This window comes from Mangifera indica, chromosome 3, assembly GCF_011075055.1.
Source record: "Mangifera indica cultivar Alphonso chromosome 3, CATAS_Mindica_2.1, whole genome shotgun sequence".
In the NCBI taxonomy this organism is placed as follows: domain Eukaryota; kingdom Viridiplantae; phylum Streptophyta; class Magnoliopsida; order Sapindales; family Anacardiaceae; genus Mangifera; species Mangifera indica.
In genome coordinates, this window is record NC_058139.1 from 3,618,323 (window position 1) to 3,635,804 (window position 17,482).

The 17,482-nt window shown below is 35.8% G+C and overlaps 3 protein-coding genes across 4 annotated transcripts; 2 read left to right on the forward strand and 1 right to left on the reverse strand.

Annotated features, from left to right (window-relative positions):
• Positions 1-1,107: 1,107 nt before the first annotated feature.
• On the forward strand, positions 1,108-4,016 carry LOC123210104 (COMM domain-containing protein 9-like). 2 transcript variants are annotated; one of them, XM_044628307.1, is made up of 6 exons: positions 1,108-1,312; positions 2,605-2,826; positions 2,952-3,122; positions 3,211-3,303; positions 3,471-3,590; positions 3,685-4,016. In XM_044628307.1, exons 2-6 carry the CDS (start codon positions 2,653-2,655, stop codon positions 3,730-3,732), a joined length of 606 nt encoding a protein of 201 aa, XP_044484242.1. In that variant the 5' UTR covers positions 1,108-1,312; positions 2,605-2,652; the 3' UTR covers positions 3,733-4,016. The 2 variants fall into 2 exon arrangements, with proteins under 2 accessions (XP_044484242.1, XP_044484241.1); XM_044628306.1 differs by having other exon boundaries at positions 1,110-1,312; positions 2,597-2,826.
• Positions 4,017-6,003: 1,987 nt separating this feature from the next.
• LOC123211780 (exocyst complex component EXO70B1-like) lies at positions 6,004-8,867 on the forward strand. The gene is made up of 2 exons (XM_044630670.1): positions 6,004-8,296; positions 8,596-8,867. The coding sequence occupies exon 1, from the start codon at positions 6,371-6,373 to the stop codon at positions 8,273-8,275; it is 1,905 nt and encodes a 634-aa protein (XP_044486605.1). The 5' UTR covers positions 6,004-6,370; the 3' UTR covers positions 8,276-8,296; positions 8,596-8,867.
• A 2,403-nt stretch (positions 8,868-11,270) lies between these two features.
• Positions 11,271-14,043, reverse strand: LOC123211910 (SNF1-related protein kinase regulatory subunit gamma-1-like). Its single transcript, XM_044630882.1, has 6 exons — positions 13,782-14,043; positions 13,018-13,190; positions 12,586-12,756; positions 12,209-12,484; positions 11,951-12,114; positions 11,271-11,875 (listed from the first exon to the last, which is right to left on the reverse strand). The coding sequence occupies exons 1-6, from the start codon at positions 13,978-13,980 to the stop codon at positions 11,578-11,580; spliced, it is 1,281 nt and encodes a 426-aa protein (XP_044486817.1). The 5' UTR covers positions 13,981-14,043; the 3' UTR covers positions 11,271-11,577.
• Between the last annotated feature and the right edge of the window lie 3,439 nt (positions 14,044-17,482).

Below are 17,482 nucleotides of genomic sequence, written 5' to 3' on the forward strand. Positions count from 1 at the left end.
CTTCAGTTTGACATATAAAGAGCTTGGAATTTCATTTTTGAAAAAGGGCTTTCAAACCTATTACCCCATTCGGTTGTTTGGTTTCCTATTTGTAATTAGTAGAACATGTACCATAGAAAAGAAAAGGGAGAATGACTACTTCCCATTTGAATTATGCTAAATCTCGAAGTTTTTACCTTTGAAGATGAAAAATGATTTTTTTACCTTTTCTTTAAAAGTCAAGTTTTATTCGTTTTTACAATATGTAAATATTATAAAACTAATATCATTTTCACCTTGTATTAAGTTATATTTTTCAAACAACTTAAAAATCTATCACTTACATCATTTTCTTTAATTGAAAAAAAAAAAAATCAAAACTCTAACACTAACTCCAATTAGTTTTAAATCTATAATCGTATTTATAATAATTGAAATTAGAGTTATAATCGTATTAATAAGTGATTGAAATTGCACTGAAATTCTGTAATTTTAACTGAAATCTATAATATGATTTATACTTAATTACACCATTTCAACCATGTTTGATGGCATTTCTTCATCAATGATTATTTAAAGTTTAATTTTTTATTTTTTTAAATGGAGATGAAAATGTTGAAAAATATTTAAAGTTATTAAGGATATTTTTGTTTTTCCAACATATTTATCCTAAAAATTTTGGGCTCAATTCAAAGATTGTTTCTAAACCTTTTATGAAGGCTAGTGGATCAAGTTACCTCAATGGGGCTTTATCTAATGGGTTATGTTAGGACAAATTATAGGAAAGTGAATTTACTATAATTAATATATTTCTTTAAATTTGACCATGAAAATTTTAGTTTGATATTTCAATTTTAATAAGCCTGGAAAAAAAATTTCTTTGACCAAAAAAAAAAAAATTCCGAGAAATAAGTGTTTTAAGAGAATTGCCATAAATTTCAGAAAGAAGATACCAAAGAGAATTGCTATAAAAGCATCTATTTTTCTTTATTTGTATTTACGTCCCTTGAATTCATATAATTTTTGAAGGGATCAACTTGCAATAATTTATTTTTTTTTTGAATTTCTAAAAGATTCCTAATATTCGCTAAAATTGTCTTATCATCCCTACTCTTAATCGGAGCAAATGCCCATGGTTTTATGGAGGGGAATTGAGTATAAGATAAAGGGATTTTTTTACCCATTCTAGCAACAGGTCTTATATATCATTGCACTCCGGCGTCTCAACTGGTCTCCTTCCGGCGCTTGAAATCGCGGCGCACTCTCCGCGAACTCACCAGATCTCGTCTTCGAATCTTTAGTTCATCGAACTGTTTGTCTTCATCAGACTTTGGTATGATCTTGTCTTCCCTGATTGAGACGAACTCTCCCGTTGATGCTGTATAGATGCTAAGTTATTACTTTTTCAATGCTTTTGGCTTGGTGCGATATCCATTGCTCTTTAGTGAATGGTTGTAATGAGATATTGTCAGCCCATATTTCCACTTTTTTATTCTTGCTATGCACTTAGGATAAGAATAAGATAACCCCTGTAAATTCAGATTTGAAGAAGACATAAAAAAATTGTGAAGCATATAATTGAAAGATAACTGAAATGAAAACGGCCATTGAAAATTAGCTTCTCAATAGTAGTTATTTCGCTGGAGTTTTGTTGCTTCTCCTCTCCTGAATTGAAAAATATATAGTGAAAACAGCTGGAGTTTTTGCATCTTAAACTTCCTCAAATTTCTTGATAGAAAACCAGAGCTTAAGCTGGAACTGAAGTTATAACAATGAGTATGAGCAAACCAGAGTAGTAGTTTTTTTTTTTTTTTTTTGCTGAAGTGGTGTTGCTTCTCCTGTGGCAGTTCCTCTTTGTGTTTTTGCTTGGAAGGGAATGGTTTGTGGCAGTGGGTTGGCTTCCCTCGGCCTGGAGCTTTTTAGTGTCTATAACATTTTTTTGTCGTGTATTTGTTTTTGTACGTTGCCTTCCTCTGTTTTTTTTTGGGCTTAGTGTTCTATCTATATATATACACTGTCAATATTAAATGTGAGGGTTTAGTTCATTGCACTTGGCTATCTTAAAAGGAACCCCGCACTAATCATTGCACTCAACTTATTTCACTCTGCACTATCCAGTCTCTTTAAACTTCACAATTATTTTCAAAGGAATCCTGCAATTAGCTATCTTAAAAAATTGAAATCTCTTACTTGGATTTCATTCTTTGCACTCAAATTATTTCACTCTGCAGTATTTGGTCTCTTTAACAGTGTTTTGGATTATTGTTGGTAAATTTGATATATTTCTGCATTGTTGCCCGATAAAATTCTGTTTCTTAAAGCATAATTTTTTTGTCCTTTGTTAAGTACATTGTATATTTTCCACCTGAAATAGAATGGTATTGTTCATGTTTTTTTCACCCTGCACATTTGTTTGATGCTAAAAAGTTGCTGTATTTTTTTAAAGGAATACCTGTTATTGTATATATTTTTTAATTTGGTATATATAAAAAACCCCTGTAATTTTCATATTTATATGTTTCCCAAGTTTTTGTTTCCTATATTTTTGAAAAAATGCATTTTAGCGTTTTTGTTTTGATTCTACATACGTCTAATTCAATATTTATTGGAGGAAAAGGTGGCCAGTTGGGCAGGTAAGAGGAGAGCAAAGCAAGAGCCCAAGAAAAGGGAGATATGGAGCAAACACTATGGGGTCATTTGCCCTTACTGGTTAGGTCAAACTCTAAAGAATCAGTTGAGTACATTCTTCAAGCCCTATGGAGGACCCGTAACACTGGCCTTGACACTGCCGACCGCCACATCTTCTGTGACATCCTTCAGCTTCAAAACGACTCCGACCTCGACCCAGTCTGTTTACTCAATTCATTAAACTGCCTTATCAAACTATACTTGATTATGATGGATTCTTGTTACTAAACTATTGTCTCAAGAATTGGTTGCATTGAACTTACCATATCTTTTGGGTTTGGCAGCTTTTGGTATGCCTCAGGACTTTGATCCGAAGGTGTGTTTATGAGAATATAAGCAAGGATGAGATTCAGAAGCTGTTTCCAAGTGAGGTGCTTCCTGAATTGCAAAGACTATTGACGCTTTTGTTGCAGAAATTTCAAAGAGAATGGCGTGAAGAGGTTCTAAAGGACCAGGTCAGACATTCAGTTATGCTAATATGATGTATAATGGCTGGGTTGGGTACAAAATGTAATGTGATATAATTGGATGAATTATGTTCAGGTTGTTTTGCCTCGATTAAAAGCAATGACATGGGACATGGCAAACCAGGAGTCCACAGAAGAGGCAGACCCTGTGGCTGTTATCAATTTGAAGGTATCAGATTTACCATTTCACTCTTAGTAGGCGTGGGAAAAGGCATTTTTTAGATCGATTTGATACCAAAGTTGTAAATTGTTGAAGTAAATTATTTCTATAGTGAAGTTTTCGGAAGAATAATTCGAAAAACACCAAGATCACAATGTAATTATGTTCTTGTGCAGCTCCAAAATGATGCCAAATCTCATCCAGGAGAATCAGATGTGAAGTTTCGATTGGCCAAAGATACTTTAGATACAATGCTGAGATCCATGTACTGCATAAGAGACCAGTTGTCTAACATGGTGTTGCACTGTCATTCCCTATATGTGTTTCTAACTGCAGAGAGTGTTTCTCTACCTTTTGGTTTATCTAACTACCATTTATTGTTCTTGTTAGGGTGAAACATCTAATGGACATCTACCAAAAGAAACCAATACGGTATAGTTAACTGGCGTTATTCACATTGAAAGGTGTGGTTTGGATCAAGAGTCTATTGCACCTGTAAAGTCCATTTGGTGGGTTACTCTTGCTCTGTGGAAGAATCATTGAAGTCATCAATTAATTTTTTAGGCAGTCTATTGCTTGTTGGTTTATCTGCCAACCAGGAACCAATGTGTTACCTCACTGGTCCAACTTATAAGAAATCCTGCATAAAGTTTGCCATGTTTTTCTTGTATGAAGTGGGAATAAAAATGATCAACTGATGTAAATAAAGAGAGTTTTCTCCATTTTTCAATGTGTTAGATTTCTTATGGTTTTTCCTACAAATTTGTCTATAGAGCAATGTTCTGAGCTAACAAAAAGGGTCAAATTTGAAGTGTCAGTCATGGACTACTCAAAGAAGTAGATATTAGAAATGGGTATATTTTTGGGCATATGATGGCTTACTCTCACTCTTTTATTCAAGGAAGATTAGATACACAACTGTTGAAACTGTGAAGGCAAACAAAAAAAAAAAGAAAAATCGATGTTTGTTACCTTTTCTTTTCCGTTGATGCATATGTTGCTGAGAATTGTGAATTTATTAGTTTCATACTGGCTTAAGAATGCAATGAAATGAAAATTCACATGACATATTGACACCTGGGTATCTATTACTGAAGCACATCCCATTTTTACTTGATGTTGATGATTAGATATTTTCCTGGAATGCCATAGAGAAATCATATCCGTAGCAGCAGCACCATGAAGGTGCAAGCAAAAATTTGCTTTTCTTTTATTTAGCCTATGCTCGTGCAACAGTGTCATATTGCAGATTGAAGGTTGCGGCCTTCATATCAAAAAGAAAAAGTCTAGTGCTATCCTTTCGAAGAGCCTTCAACTGAATTGACAGGTAATCAGAGCACATTGATGCACTCATGGCTGATGGTGAGTATCTAATTATGATTGGCTCAGGATGATGCCAATGGAGAATTTTATTCCATTCAAATTAGCCTTTCTTTTCCATGGGAAAAAAGTAGGTCTTTCACAATGACGTATCCAAGTATTTCCTAGAGAATGAAACGGTAGTTAAACTTGTCTGACCCTTCATTCTTTTTCCATAGATTTCTGTTTGCTAGCTTAAGAACTAACTGAAATGCTAGTCAAATTTTGACGTGTTCAAACTTTTTTCCCCTTAGAATGCTTGTTGCTTTGGTAAAATGAGACCCTTCCCAAACGGGTAATTTGTCTATTGCCAAAGAATTCTAAATGCCATTTAGATTCAGGCACATGGTATTAGAGACCCTTTCTTTAAATGTTCTGCAAAAGGCTTCTTCTGAAGTTGATGGCTCCGTCAGTTGTGGTTATCAAATAGACTCATTCAAAGCTTCTTACAGAAAGGACATTATTGCATTTGCAGCTTCAACTAATCATATCAATTTGTCTTGACTCAATATTCCACAAATCTGACTTGAAATTACAACACTTTCTCACACTGCACATAAATAATTAAATTAAGTTTCATACCAATTGAATTTGATGATTTCCAAAGTTAGGCAAGACCAATAGGTTTGGGAAATCAAATCAAATCAAATCCATCACGTCTAACACCTAATTTTATTTTCTATGGTTCCAGGGTGTACGTCATCATTGCTCAACATGGGCAAGTTGACATTCACAAGAACAATTGTAAATTTTGATCTTATTTAAATAGTAATATAACAAGTGGCTGCTTAATTTTTTTAATTAGATTAAATAATTTTAATTTAATTTTTATTATTTATACAAATATAATAAAAAAACTTTTATCAAAATTACCCATATATCACACTAACTTGTTTAATGTTTTGTTTAAACTTAAGATAATTTTATTTTATTCAATTTCTTATAAATTTTAATATATATTTGAAAATAAATAAATCATTCATATATAACTGATTAATATTAAAGGATTGATTTCATACAATAAAATTTAAAAATTCAGTTTTAATTTTAAAAATTAAATAACATATAATATAATTAAATGTTTATATGGATTAAAGTAATTTTGATGTAAAATTTATTTTATTTTAAATTTTAGATGAAATTATTTTTCCTAGATGGTGGCGGTAGAGATGGGGCTAAAATGGTTATTAACTCAAAAACTTTTTATATTTGTATAATAAATAAAAATGAAGGAAAAATTGTTTATCTAATTAAAAAATTATTTTAATTTATTTTTTTTAAAAAATCTAATTAAAATTAATATAAATAAATTAAAATGGGATAGAAAAAGTCAAGTCAACTAATGCCCAAAAAAAAAAAAAAGTATTATGAAAACCAGAAAAACCCTCTCTGTACAGCATTACACAAGCACAACACAAGACTGCAGTATACGGACGTCTACGCTGCTATCTATCCCCTCTCTTTTTCTTTTGCCTTTCTCGCTTTAGCATCAAGCCTGCCTGCCGGCCACAACGTTGTTCGGGGGTTTTTTTTTTTTTTTCTTTTTTCGTTTCTCTTTGGGAAATTGTCCGAAATCTATTTTTTATTCTTATTTTGTTTCCTGAATTAAATCCCTGATTCTTCGATTTCAGTTTCCATTAGGGTAACGAATTCTCTCTTTCTTTTTCTTTTGTTTGGAAGGCTTAGCGTGGTATATTGTTGCATATCCTAGAATTATATGGCGGCCACCACCACAACTAATATACTCACAGGCGGGGAAGACCGGGTCCTGGCGACGGCTCAGCAGATCGTCAACAGCCTCAACACTCCTAAAGAAGTTCGTGAAGACATGCTTTTAATCTTCTCGAGCTTTGATAATCGGCTGTCGAACATCGGGGATTTGGTCAGAAACGAGTCCAGTGGTCCCCACCGGTTTGAATCGGCGGAGAAGTTTATTCTCCGTTGGGACTGTAACTCCAACTGGGAGGATTCTCCGGACGATGCAGCCGAATATCTCGAAGCCGTTGATGAGATTTTGCAAATGATGGATGAGTTATCTGTTCGAAACGGTAACGGCATGATAGACCGGGCGGAGAGCGTGATCCAGATTGCTATGTCGCATTTGGAGGACGAGTTTCGTCATATGTTGATCCGGAACACGATTCCTCTTGATGCAGATCGTTTGTACGGATCGATTAAGAGGGTTTTGCTGTCTTTTGCTGCGAATGATGGGGAAATCGATGAGGAGTTTGGGAATTTCGGAGAAGTTGGTGATGGGAGTCTGAGGTTTCACGAGAGAGGGGCGAGTTTAGGCGATGACGTGTGCGTGGATTTGATTAATGCTGATGCACTTGTGGAATTGAGAGAGATTGCTGATAGAATGTTCAGGTCGGGTTATGAGAAAGAGTGTGTTCAGGCTTACAGTAATGTTAGGCGTGACGCATTGGATGAGTGTTTGGTTATTCTTGGTGTTGAGAAATTAAGTATTGAAGAAGTGCAGAAGATTGAGTGGAGTTCTTTGGATGAGAAGATGAAGAAGTGGATACAAGCTATTAAAATCTTGGTTAGGGTTCTTCTGAGCGGTGAAAAGAGGCTTTGTGATAATATTTTTAACCAGTACGAATCCACAAAAGAGGTTTGTTTTAATGAAACTGTCAAAGGGTGTGCGATGCAGTTGTTGAATTTCGCTGAGGCTGTGGCCATAGGAAAAAGGTCATCTGAGAAGTTGTTTAGGATTTTGGATATGTATGATGCTTTGGCTAGTGTTTTGCCAGACTTGCAGGTGATGGTTACTGATGAATTCGTTTGTAGTGAGGTTATTGGGGTTTTAAATGGATTGGGGGAGGCTGCCAAAGGGACCTTGGCAGAGTTTGAGAATGCCGTGCAAAGTGAAACTTCCAAGAAGCCTATGCAGGGTGGAGAGATTCATCCGCTTACACGTTATGTAATGAATTATGTGAAACTGCTTGTGGATTATAGTGAGACTCTCAATCATCTGTTGGAAAATGATGAAAATGGAGCTGATGGTGATAATAAGGAGAATATGTCCCTGACTGCACGCCGATTGTTATTATTGTTGATGTCTTTGGAATTAAATATTGAGGAGAAATCTAAACTATATGATGATAGTGCCATGCAGTATATATTTTTGATGAATAATATTCTGTACATAGTGCAGAGAGTGAAGGATTCTGAGCTCAGGAAGCATTTGGGGGATAATTGGGTTCGCAAAAGGCGTGGTCAGGTGCGCCAGTATGCTACAAGTTATCTAAGGGCTTCTTGGAGCAGGGCCTTGTCTTGTTTGAAGGATGAAGGAATTGGTGGGGGCTCCAGTAATGCCTCTAAGGTGGCCTTGAAGGAGAGATTTAAAAGCTTCAATTTGTGTTTTGAAGAAATATATAGGGTTCAGACAGCTTGGAAGGTCCCAGATCCACAACTTCGTGAAGAACTTAGGCTTTCAATATCAGAGAAAGTGATTCCGGCTTACCGCTCATTTATGGGAAGGTTTAAGGGTCAGCTAGAGAGTGGAAGGCATGCTGGGAAATACATAAAGTACACACCAGAGGATTTAGAGACTTATTTATTGGATTTATTTGAAGGATCACCAGGTGTTCTTCATCATCTGAGAAGAAAGAGTACATAAGATTCAGGGCTCTTGTAACAGGTAAGCTCATGCTTGTCAAGGACTAGCTGCTGCAGAGTGTACCCGTTAAATGTATCCTGATTATATGCTTTTTATGTTGGTGTTAATGTTATAAACAAAGGCTTCTTTTTTTTTTTTGGGTTAACCTTGCAAACTCTATATACTGTATTAAGTTTTGTACATGTGTTATAGACTGTAGTTCTGTATTCATGGATCTTGTAATGGCTTACATACTTTACTTTCAGGAATTGCCATCAGTATCTAGTATTTCTATGGCCACACTTTTATATTTATCTCTTTGTAATTGTCTGAATTCGTAGGATGTGAGTGTGTGTTTTTGTGCACCTGTGTGCCTAGGAGAGGGGATGTTGGAAGATGTATAAGCATGTCAGACTGCAAAATGGAACACCCTACAACTTGCAATAATGTGCTGTGATGGAATTTTGTCTCTTCACTCATTGAATAGAGTATTCTCTGTATGTTATTCTATTGTGAGAAATTGTTCTTTCTCCCAAAATTTCTTCTTGTACGAAAACTTCCCGGAAAGCTTGTAGATAATCTATTCCTTAAAATCAAATGGGCATTTGTGGTACTGAATTGGTAGAAAAGTTGCTTAAATACTGCTGCATCATTCCTGCTGACCATGGTAGGAAGTTCATTTTCAGCTATTTGAATTTAACTTAAGAAATAATGTTGAATGGTTGGATCAAATTGGTAGTCTTCCGCTGAATACTGTGCTTAGACTCAATGTTGATATTTCATCATTCGCAGAATTCAATGTGTTGGAATATTAGTTTAGCTTTTCAAGGTTGTGGGTCAAGTGTCAAAAACCCAAATAATTAAGATGACTGTAGCATGTTGGACATTTTGCTTTATTAATGTTTGGAATGCTAGTGGCATGGCAGTTTTATCTAAGCGTGCTTAACACTGCTTCATTACCCGCATAGATTTAACCTCTATTTAGTTCAATTTTGTGCAAATGGGCAATTTTGTATCCTTTACATGGTTAGTGTATAAGTCACATCTTAAATAATTTGAGTACTTGCTGTATTCCTTCCTAAGTTTTGTTCATTAGACATATAGACATACTTGTTAGAGATTAAATGGAAAATCCAACTTCACAGCCCCATAATTGACAGGGCTTGTTTCAAACACGGGGAATTTCAAAACCTTATTTGATGCCAACATGAATATCGGAAATTTATACTTCGTTAACAGTTTAATGTCAGAAAATTTTTAGGATTTATGACTGTTACTTAGGTTACTTGTATTATCCATATCCTGTGGTGTCATGCATGCTAAGTTCTATTCAAGTTATGTTATTGATCTTGGAAAGCTCTAACTGCTATGAGAAGTGTTTTGAGCTTCCACAAACTTACATATATTCTTCAAAGTTATGCCGCTTGAGAATTCTCTGAATAATTTAATGGATATTTATGGTGTTGCAGTTAAATGGGCGCAAGTAAAAAGATTTAGCAAAGTGAGGTTCAACTCAATTATCTTGGTATCCTTGTCATAACTTTCTCACACATAGGATGCAAGCATGTATTCAGCTACACGCTTATGCATTTGATTTGGGTTTGGCCATATTAGGTGTAAAGATCAAGCCAACTTGCTGAGAGAATTGGGTAGCTTGCTCAACTGACGTTTCCTCATTTTCTTTAAAAAAAAAACTGGTATCATGGATTGTGATAATAATAATATCACAATCTATATTGTCGATTTGTCTCTTGCCCGAAGTCAGTGAAGTGTGCCAGAGGGGCATGGTGTTCCCCAGCAACTGGAGCACAGACTGCATAATAATAAACTATGTGTGACCAAAATCTTGCCATGTGTGGTCATTGAAAATCAAAATCGAAGTACAGTCTTATCTTAGTTCCTAGGCTTTGAGTCTAAAAGTTGTGAATTTTTTCGAGTTTCACTGGTTTAATAGCTTATAAAAACACATTTTATGTTGTAAAATCTGTTTGATGAGCCATAGATATAAAAACTTACCAGACCGCCCTGTTAGTGTTTGAGACTGGGCAGTTAATTAATTCTTGTCCGTATCAGTTCCTTACAGACATTAAATCTTGCTCAATTTAGCACCGGAACCTCAAGACAAGCAGAGCTTATTATTGGTTGGCAGAACCACATGCTGATGGCAGATACACAAACAATCTTGCAGATTCTATCCTGTAAGCCCCATGTTTCAGAGAATGTTATAGCATGGTTATATCTAACGATTTGATTGGAATAATGGCTTGTACATCTAATTTTATTTACCTAATAATTCATTTAAAATCATCCAATTACATTATGTTAGTGTTAAAAATCCAGTTCTCAATTCACATGTGTGAGCTTTGCAGGCAGATTTGGCAGCAGAACAGTTTTTCGAACAGCGAAAGCTTATGGGACATTGGGATAAACGATATATTGTTGCTGTGATCGAAGTAATTTGTCTTTAAGTGAAATGGATGGTGGGAAAGGCTAGCTTTGCGTCTCTTATTGGAGAACAAACTTGTACCGAGACTCTTCCCAAATCCCTCCAAATAGAACCATCCAATCCATTCCAACTAGATCATATAATCTTGTTTCCACGCAGTATTTGAGGAGATGCACATACTGCACTAACAAAATGGCCTGGAGGCTGCATAAATCCCCAATATACTCAGCTGCTCCCACCTTTTTATGTTGGTGCCTCAAAAACCCCAACTCCTGCTGTGTTTTATGGTGAAACCGCATCAACTTACCATTGAAAGACCTTTCTTTAATTATACCCAGTTGCTAAACTGCATTGGAGTCCTCAATGCAAGTGGTCATCACAGCTTTTCAACGCTCATCCTTGAAAATTTTAAGGTAGTAAAACGGCTAAAAGGATCTTCAGGGTGCCATTGAATTTATATTTGAACATCAGTTATAAATAACTGTCAAGAATCTATGATGTAAAGTATGGCACAGGACCAGAGAATTTTCCATTCCAGTGTTTAGCAAACGAAAATTCAAGAAACACTAGTACAAAAAAGACTAATAGCAAGTTTTATTTGCTCTCAGGTCAAACTAAAAGTGGGGTGGCGATTATTAGAATATTCCACACATGGGCTCACATGGACTGGATACAGCAACATATACAGAAAGTTTAACTCTGCCAAACAAGATAAATATTAATTACATGGGCATCACCTATGTTACAGTCATACTTACCCAACCACTTCCCCAACACACCACCAACAGAAAGGAAAAAAAAAAAAAAAAGCAAAGGTTGCTTAGAGGAAAAAGGGTGTTAGCTTTTGGAGAAGTTACAAGGAAAATTCTTGTTACCTCTAAACCCTGCTGTTAGCAGGCAATGGCAAAACACCATCGAAAAAATCCCCAAAGTAACCATGGGGCTCATGTACTAGCCTTGAGATAATGTCTCTTAGTGTAATCACCCCTTCCAAACTCCCATCATCATCAACAATATAAATTCGGTGGATTTTTTTGGAATCAAGAAGCTGAATCAGTTCTTTCATAGTGCAGTCGCTTTTGCATGTAATCATGCCACTTACTAGTGGTGAGTCGTTGTGATGCTTTTCCAAGTAGTTTTTCACTGCAGTTAGGAAGTTCTTTGCTGTGATGGATCTGTGGAATAACATAAATTTGTATCAGTTATTTCATCACCTCAACCAAAAACCAAGCACAATTCTGGTTACAGACCTATAATCAATGTAGATCTCGGGTGCAGTTAAAAGGAACTGAGCATCTCTTAGGCTTATATTTCCAATTGCCTTGTTACCACCACTTTCAACAACAGGTATGCCTCCAATTCTCTTTGTCCGCATCAGCTTAAATGCCTGGAGCACAGGCTCATCCTCATACACCTAAAACAAATTAAGCAAGTATTTGAGAAAGACCAATTAAAAGTTAGGACATGTTAAGGAATCAACTTTGCTTGAATTAACTGGGCTCACACACCTTGATAATTTGCTTAGCTGGCATCACAGGAAGACCGATTTCTGAAAGTTTTTTCGTTCCCCAGCTTTCAAACCATTGAAGACCAGCACACTCTGCTAACATGTGAACAACTGAAGATTGGGTGATTATGTTATTAACCTTCCCGCCATCCAAATCAACCACAGGAATGCTCTTCATTTTGTACTTTGAAAGCAACAAAAGCATAGTCAAGAAGGAGTTGGAGCTTTGCAATGCAAGGAATGGGGCCCACCGGAATGACCCTGAGATATCCCCAACCTATAAACTGAGAAGTTAATATCTGCCACAGATTTTTTAAGCAAAACTATGAAAGTTATGAGGAATGAAGTTTATTTTGCAATTGAAGTTGGAATTATGACCTTTGTGTTCTTATATAAGTCAGAAGTAGTCAAAGCTTCAAAAAAGTTTCCAGAAGTCATTGCAGCAGATTCAGGACCTAAATTCTCAAGTTCAACAGCCTTGCTTCTGCCATTCACTGCAACAGAAAAAGCAGTAGGGGTATTTGGACTCCTAGGAGAAGGAGGTTCTGTCTGTCAAAAAGAGACAACATTTTGTTTTCAGTTCCCTGACCAAGTCAGAAAAACACTATGCCAAAGAATCACCATCTTTTTGAAAATCCAGATTAGCCAGCATTCCTTAATGATGTAAGATTTTTGTTCCATTACTTTTAACGGTAATTAATGTTTGATATTATTAGAACAATAACAATACTCAACAATCATATCACACGCAGGATAACTGAATTTCAAACCACACCAGTTTTCAGTGACACAGCCAGACAGCAATCAGACCTGATGCAAAATCCACACGACAATTCCAGCAAACTCAACAATTCCAATGTATCTATCCATCCAACTTGCATCCTCTGATGCATTAACATCTACAACAGGTGCACTAAGAATTTTGTTCTGGCCCAGTATTTCAACAGCTTCAGCTAGACTTGTGTCTGATTTTATCTCAATCACTGCATGTAACAATCTATAAACATCAGACCAATAAAGACAAAATAGAAAAAATGATAAACAAGGTAAAAATCATTACTTAAAGATCATATTCAAAAGCAGCACAAATGTACAAGAAAACATAAATCTAAATTATCTAATCATCCCTTGCGCAAAAGGGAAGGGAAGAATTGTGATTTCAAGAAACAGAACCGCTCATCACCAAACTCATATATATATATTTTTCCTATTAATGAATATCATCTAATTCTATAAGGGCTTACATCCAACTACCACCGAATGCCGTCTAATGTCAATCACGCTGTGGCAACAGAAGAGGGAAGAATTTTTTTTTTTTAATTTCAAGAAACAGAACCTCTTACCAATTTGTCTTTTTTATACTCATGAATATGATCTCAACAAAACTAATGCAATCCAATTATGACTATGAAGACGGAGCCATCAAAAGAGGGCTACTTAAAAGTCAACAAAGGCATCCATCCATCTATGATCAAGGAAGTGTATGCAAATTAATCATATTTTACATCCAATAATCAATAGCAAATTCAACAAAGGTAAACAAACAAACCCATATGAAAAAATAAAAAATTTACATTGAGAGGAAGGTGCAAGAGGAAAGGCAGAGACAGGGATGCCCTCAAAACAAGCATTAAGCTTCTCAGTAGGACTCAACTGTGGCTCCAGCACGTCCCACAGATCCTCCACTTTCATCCCCAGCTCCGCCTCCGGACTCCTCGGACTATCCTGCTGCCGTGGACTACTCTCTTGTCTCCTCAAACGCAAACTCGCCATCGCCACTATTCTCAATCTCTCTCTCTCTCTCTCTCTCTCCCTTTCTCTTCCTGTTCTTCTTCTATATAACTCCAAAGTTGACAAGCCTAATAAACTAAATAATTTTTTAGGGTAAACTATGGTGTATCAGTTACAGAATAGTTTATTGTATGCCACGTTTAATCCGACCGTTTAAGGCTTTAGAAAGTGAGGAAAAGCCACGTGGAGAGTTTTGATGAGGTTGTTGCATGATTGGTGATAGAGTAGTGTGGTCAAAAAGAGATGGAAAAAATAGCCTTGCCTTGCAAATTGGCTGATGCTTATCCGTTAGGCTATTTGTCTATAATTGTCATAGAGCATGAAAGCTCTTATCCCGATATTTAATGAAGACCAGTGGCGTGTCACTCTAACGTGCGCTGGTCCGTCCTTTAGCGCAATTTGTGTTTGACGACAAAAGTGCTGATTCGGATTCGTGACGTGGTGGCTGCCCATGGTTTTCTGTTTTTGTCTTTGTCTCCAACGGTAGGGTATGGCCGTTTTAAGATTGGCGAAATTACATAAATATACCCCATGTTTGATAATTGACAGAAGAGACCTTCCAAGTATCCCACAATACAAACATAAAATTTACATAATCGTGAAGCATTTCGATCATATGTAAATTTTATGGGTGTAATAGTGAACGTTCTTCGAAAGTTGCGATGATCCTCTGGGTCTCCAAAGCGCTATTGTTGCTTCCTCCTAAAAATGTGTGAGGGTTCAGAGATTTGATTTCAATTTATTTTGTGGAAGAGGACGCTAGGGTTCCTTTTGATTCAAGTAAGCTTGAGCTTCATGATTCGACTAGGTTTTGAATTTGTTAATAGTTGAAATATCTGAGGTTCTCTTTCATTCCTCCTCCATTTCTCATACCAGTCTTTTTGGATGATTAATTGGAGTAGTCAATAATACTGCAATAAAACCTGACTAAGGAAAAGAATGCATCGCACATTCTATTCAGTGTATGAATGTTGATGGGAGTATGGTCTTGTTCATATGTTGGAGGTTTTTTTTTTTTTTTGAATGAATTCATAAATAAGAAGATAGAGCTTGACAATGATCGACCTTCAATGGACTCCTCTCCGCGAGACTTCAATTGTTGAGATGCATCTACGAGGTTTTACAATTAAATTAGCTGCTACTTCTTTGCTTAAACTGATATGGGTGATTTGATGGTTTTTCAAGTAGATCCATTGGAATAGAACTCCTTTTGTTCGACTTCTGTTAAACTTTCGTTCAAATTTTGAGAAGAAGTTTTACAAAGATTCAAATACGAATCAACAAAAGGATCCTGAAATAAATCAAATTTCTAACCAAGGACGACAAACGGGGACATCGAGTTCTTTTTGAAAAATTTTCTAACTAATCACAAAGAAGTTTCTTATTCAAAAGAAACGTATTCATTTACTGGAGAAATTGTTCTTAACATGGATTTAATTTTCAATACTAGGGTTTGTCAAATTTGTCCAACAGTCTTCAACTCACATTAGAAATGGTGGTCTGTAGTATATTTTCCTAAAATTTATACAGAAATTTTAAATGAAAAAAGTTAAGCGGATAAGATTCAGAAAATAGTCCTAATCCAATTAGGATTCTGACTAGTCCCGCGAAAATTAGTCCACAAAACAAAAACCAGATTGTCTATGTCACACTTCCTGTACTTCGCGAGAGTTTTTTTTGGCGCTATGGAGAGCTCCATGTCGCATCTGTCTGATTCAAATCAAACGCGTTTCCTTGCTAATCTTCCTTCTCATGGCCTCTTCTCCTCCACCATTATCTCTTCAAATCCGGTGATTTCTTCATCTCTTTGTTTTCCTTAATTCATTAATCCTCACTTTTGTCTCTTAATTTTCGGTTGCTGAGAAAATGTGGGAAAAGAAAAGTTGGATCAAGTATGCAGTGTTGAAGTTTATACTTAACAGAGCCCAAAACGAGTGTTGGGCCCAGTTTAGGTGTTCTTTGATTATATTGATTCATTGGAAAATAAGTTGTTTAGATGAGTCAATAGCCCAAAAGAAAATTATATCTTGTGAATCGATTTCGTGGAAGCCAGATGGAGAGTTTAGGTTTAGGTTTCCTAATTGATATATACAAACGCACTTGTGCTTGCGTGTATTTTTGTGAATTTTCTGTGGTTGGTCTTCTCCAGAGTCATCTATGAGGGTTGTAATTGAATATTGATTTCTCTTTTGGTTTTTAGTTTGTTTGTACGTACGTGTGAAGTTGTTTATTATTATTATTATTATTATTGTTGTTATTGTTATGGTTATTGTTATCAAAAACTTTTCATGTTTAAAGTTAACATGGATAATTGTTAATGCTCTGCGTTTGGTGAATACTAACTAGTTAGGTATTCCGGAAAATCTACTGACAGAAGATCTTAAAAATATCAACTTAGAAAGAAGTAAGTAAATGGTAATGATTTGAATCGAAAATTTAGGCACTATTAATATAGAGATCGAGGCTCTGTGGTTCCAATGTGAATCATTTTGAGGTAACACATCATGATGTACGTTACAAATGCTGGAAGATCAGCTTTTTTGGGTGATGAGGAAGGTCTGCTTTAGGTGATGATCAAATGGAAAATGGATGATGAGCATGAATTCTTCCGGGAAATAAGTACTTCTTGCTCTTAGATCATGAGCCTTAGTCATCTCTTCCTGTTGATCCCAATCCTTCTATCTGCCATGAGTGATGAGGTTTTTCTTAGAAAATCACAAACTCCTTTATACTGGGCCAGGTTACCTCAGGAAGAGGCCTTGATTTTGGAAATGTGGCACCCCTTAAACTAGCTACAATTTTACCATGACAATGACAATGTTTGATGGTTTCAACTTCAGTTGTGTTTCTCTTCATGTCTTTTTTGTAAGGATACTGCTATGGCTAATTTTATCATTCTCCCACTTCCTTATAGCCTTTTCAGTGTGGTTTTGTTGAGAGGTGAGCATAGCTGGTTAGATAGGGATCTCTGGCCTGTTCTGCTCTTCCACAATTAATTTTATCTGAATTGTGAGTAGGGATTGTTTTTGGGTATGCCTTACTGATGCTGAATCTCTTCATATGTTTTGCATTATTAGAAGTTTGCTATTCCTAATCCCTTGGTTTAATAAATTTTCTTGCTTTGTAGTTGGTTGACTGTTCATCTTTACTTTTAGAGGTTTCATGATTTCATGTTGCTTTTGTTTGTTTAATTGCCTATAAGATTCTGGATCCCTGTTCCAGGAGCATTTTCAGCGACATTGAACTTATATAAATATTTAAATTTTGTTCAGGGTAGTATGCGAGTTTAGCATTGTGAGCATGATGCATCACCCTCAGGTATTCTTATCTTTTAAACATCACATAAATTTTCCAATTTTTTGGATAGCATGCAGAACATTAATCTTTTATTGTAATTGAGGCTAGCGGCAGACCAACTGGTAAAAACAGACCAACAAAACAATTAGTTAGGTCACTCACTCTCAAGAAACGGAAGGGTGATGCC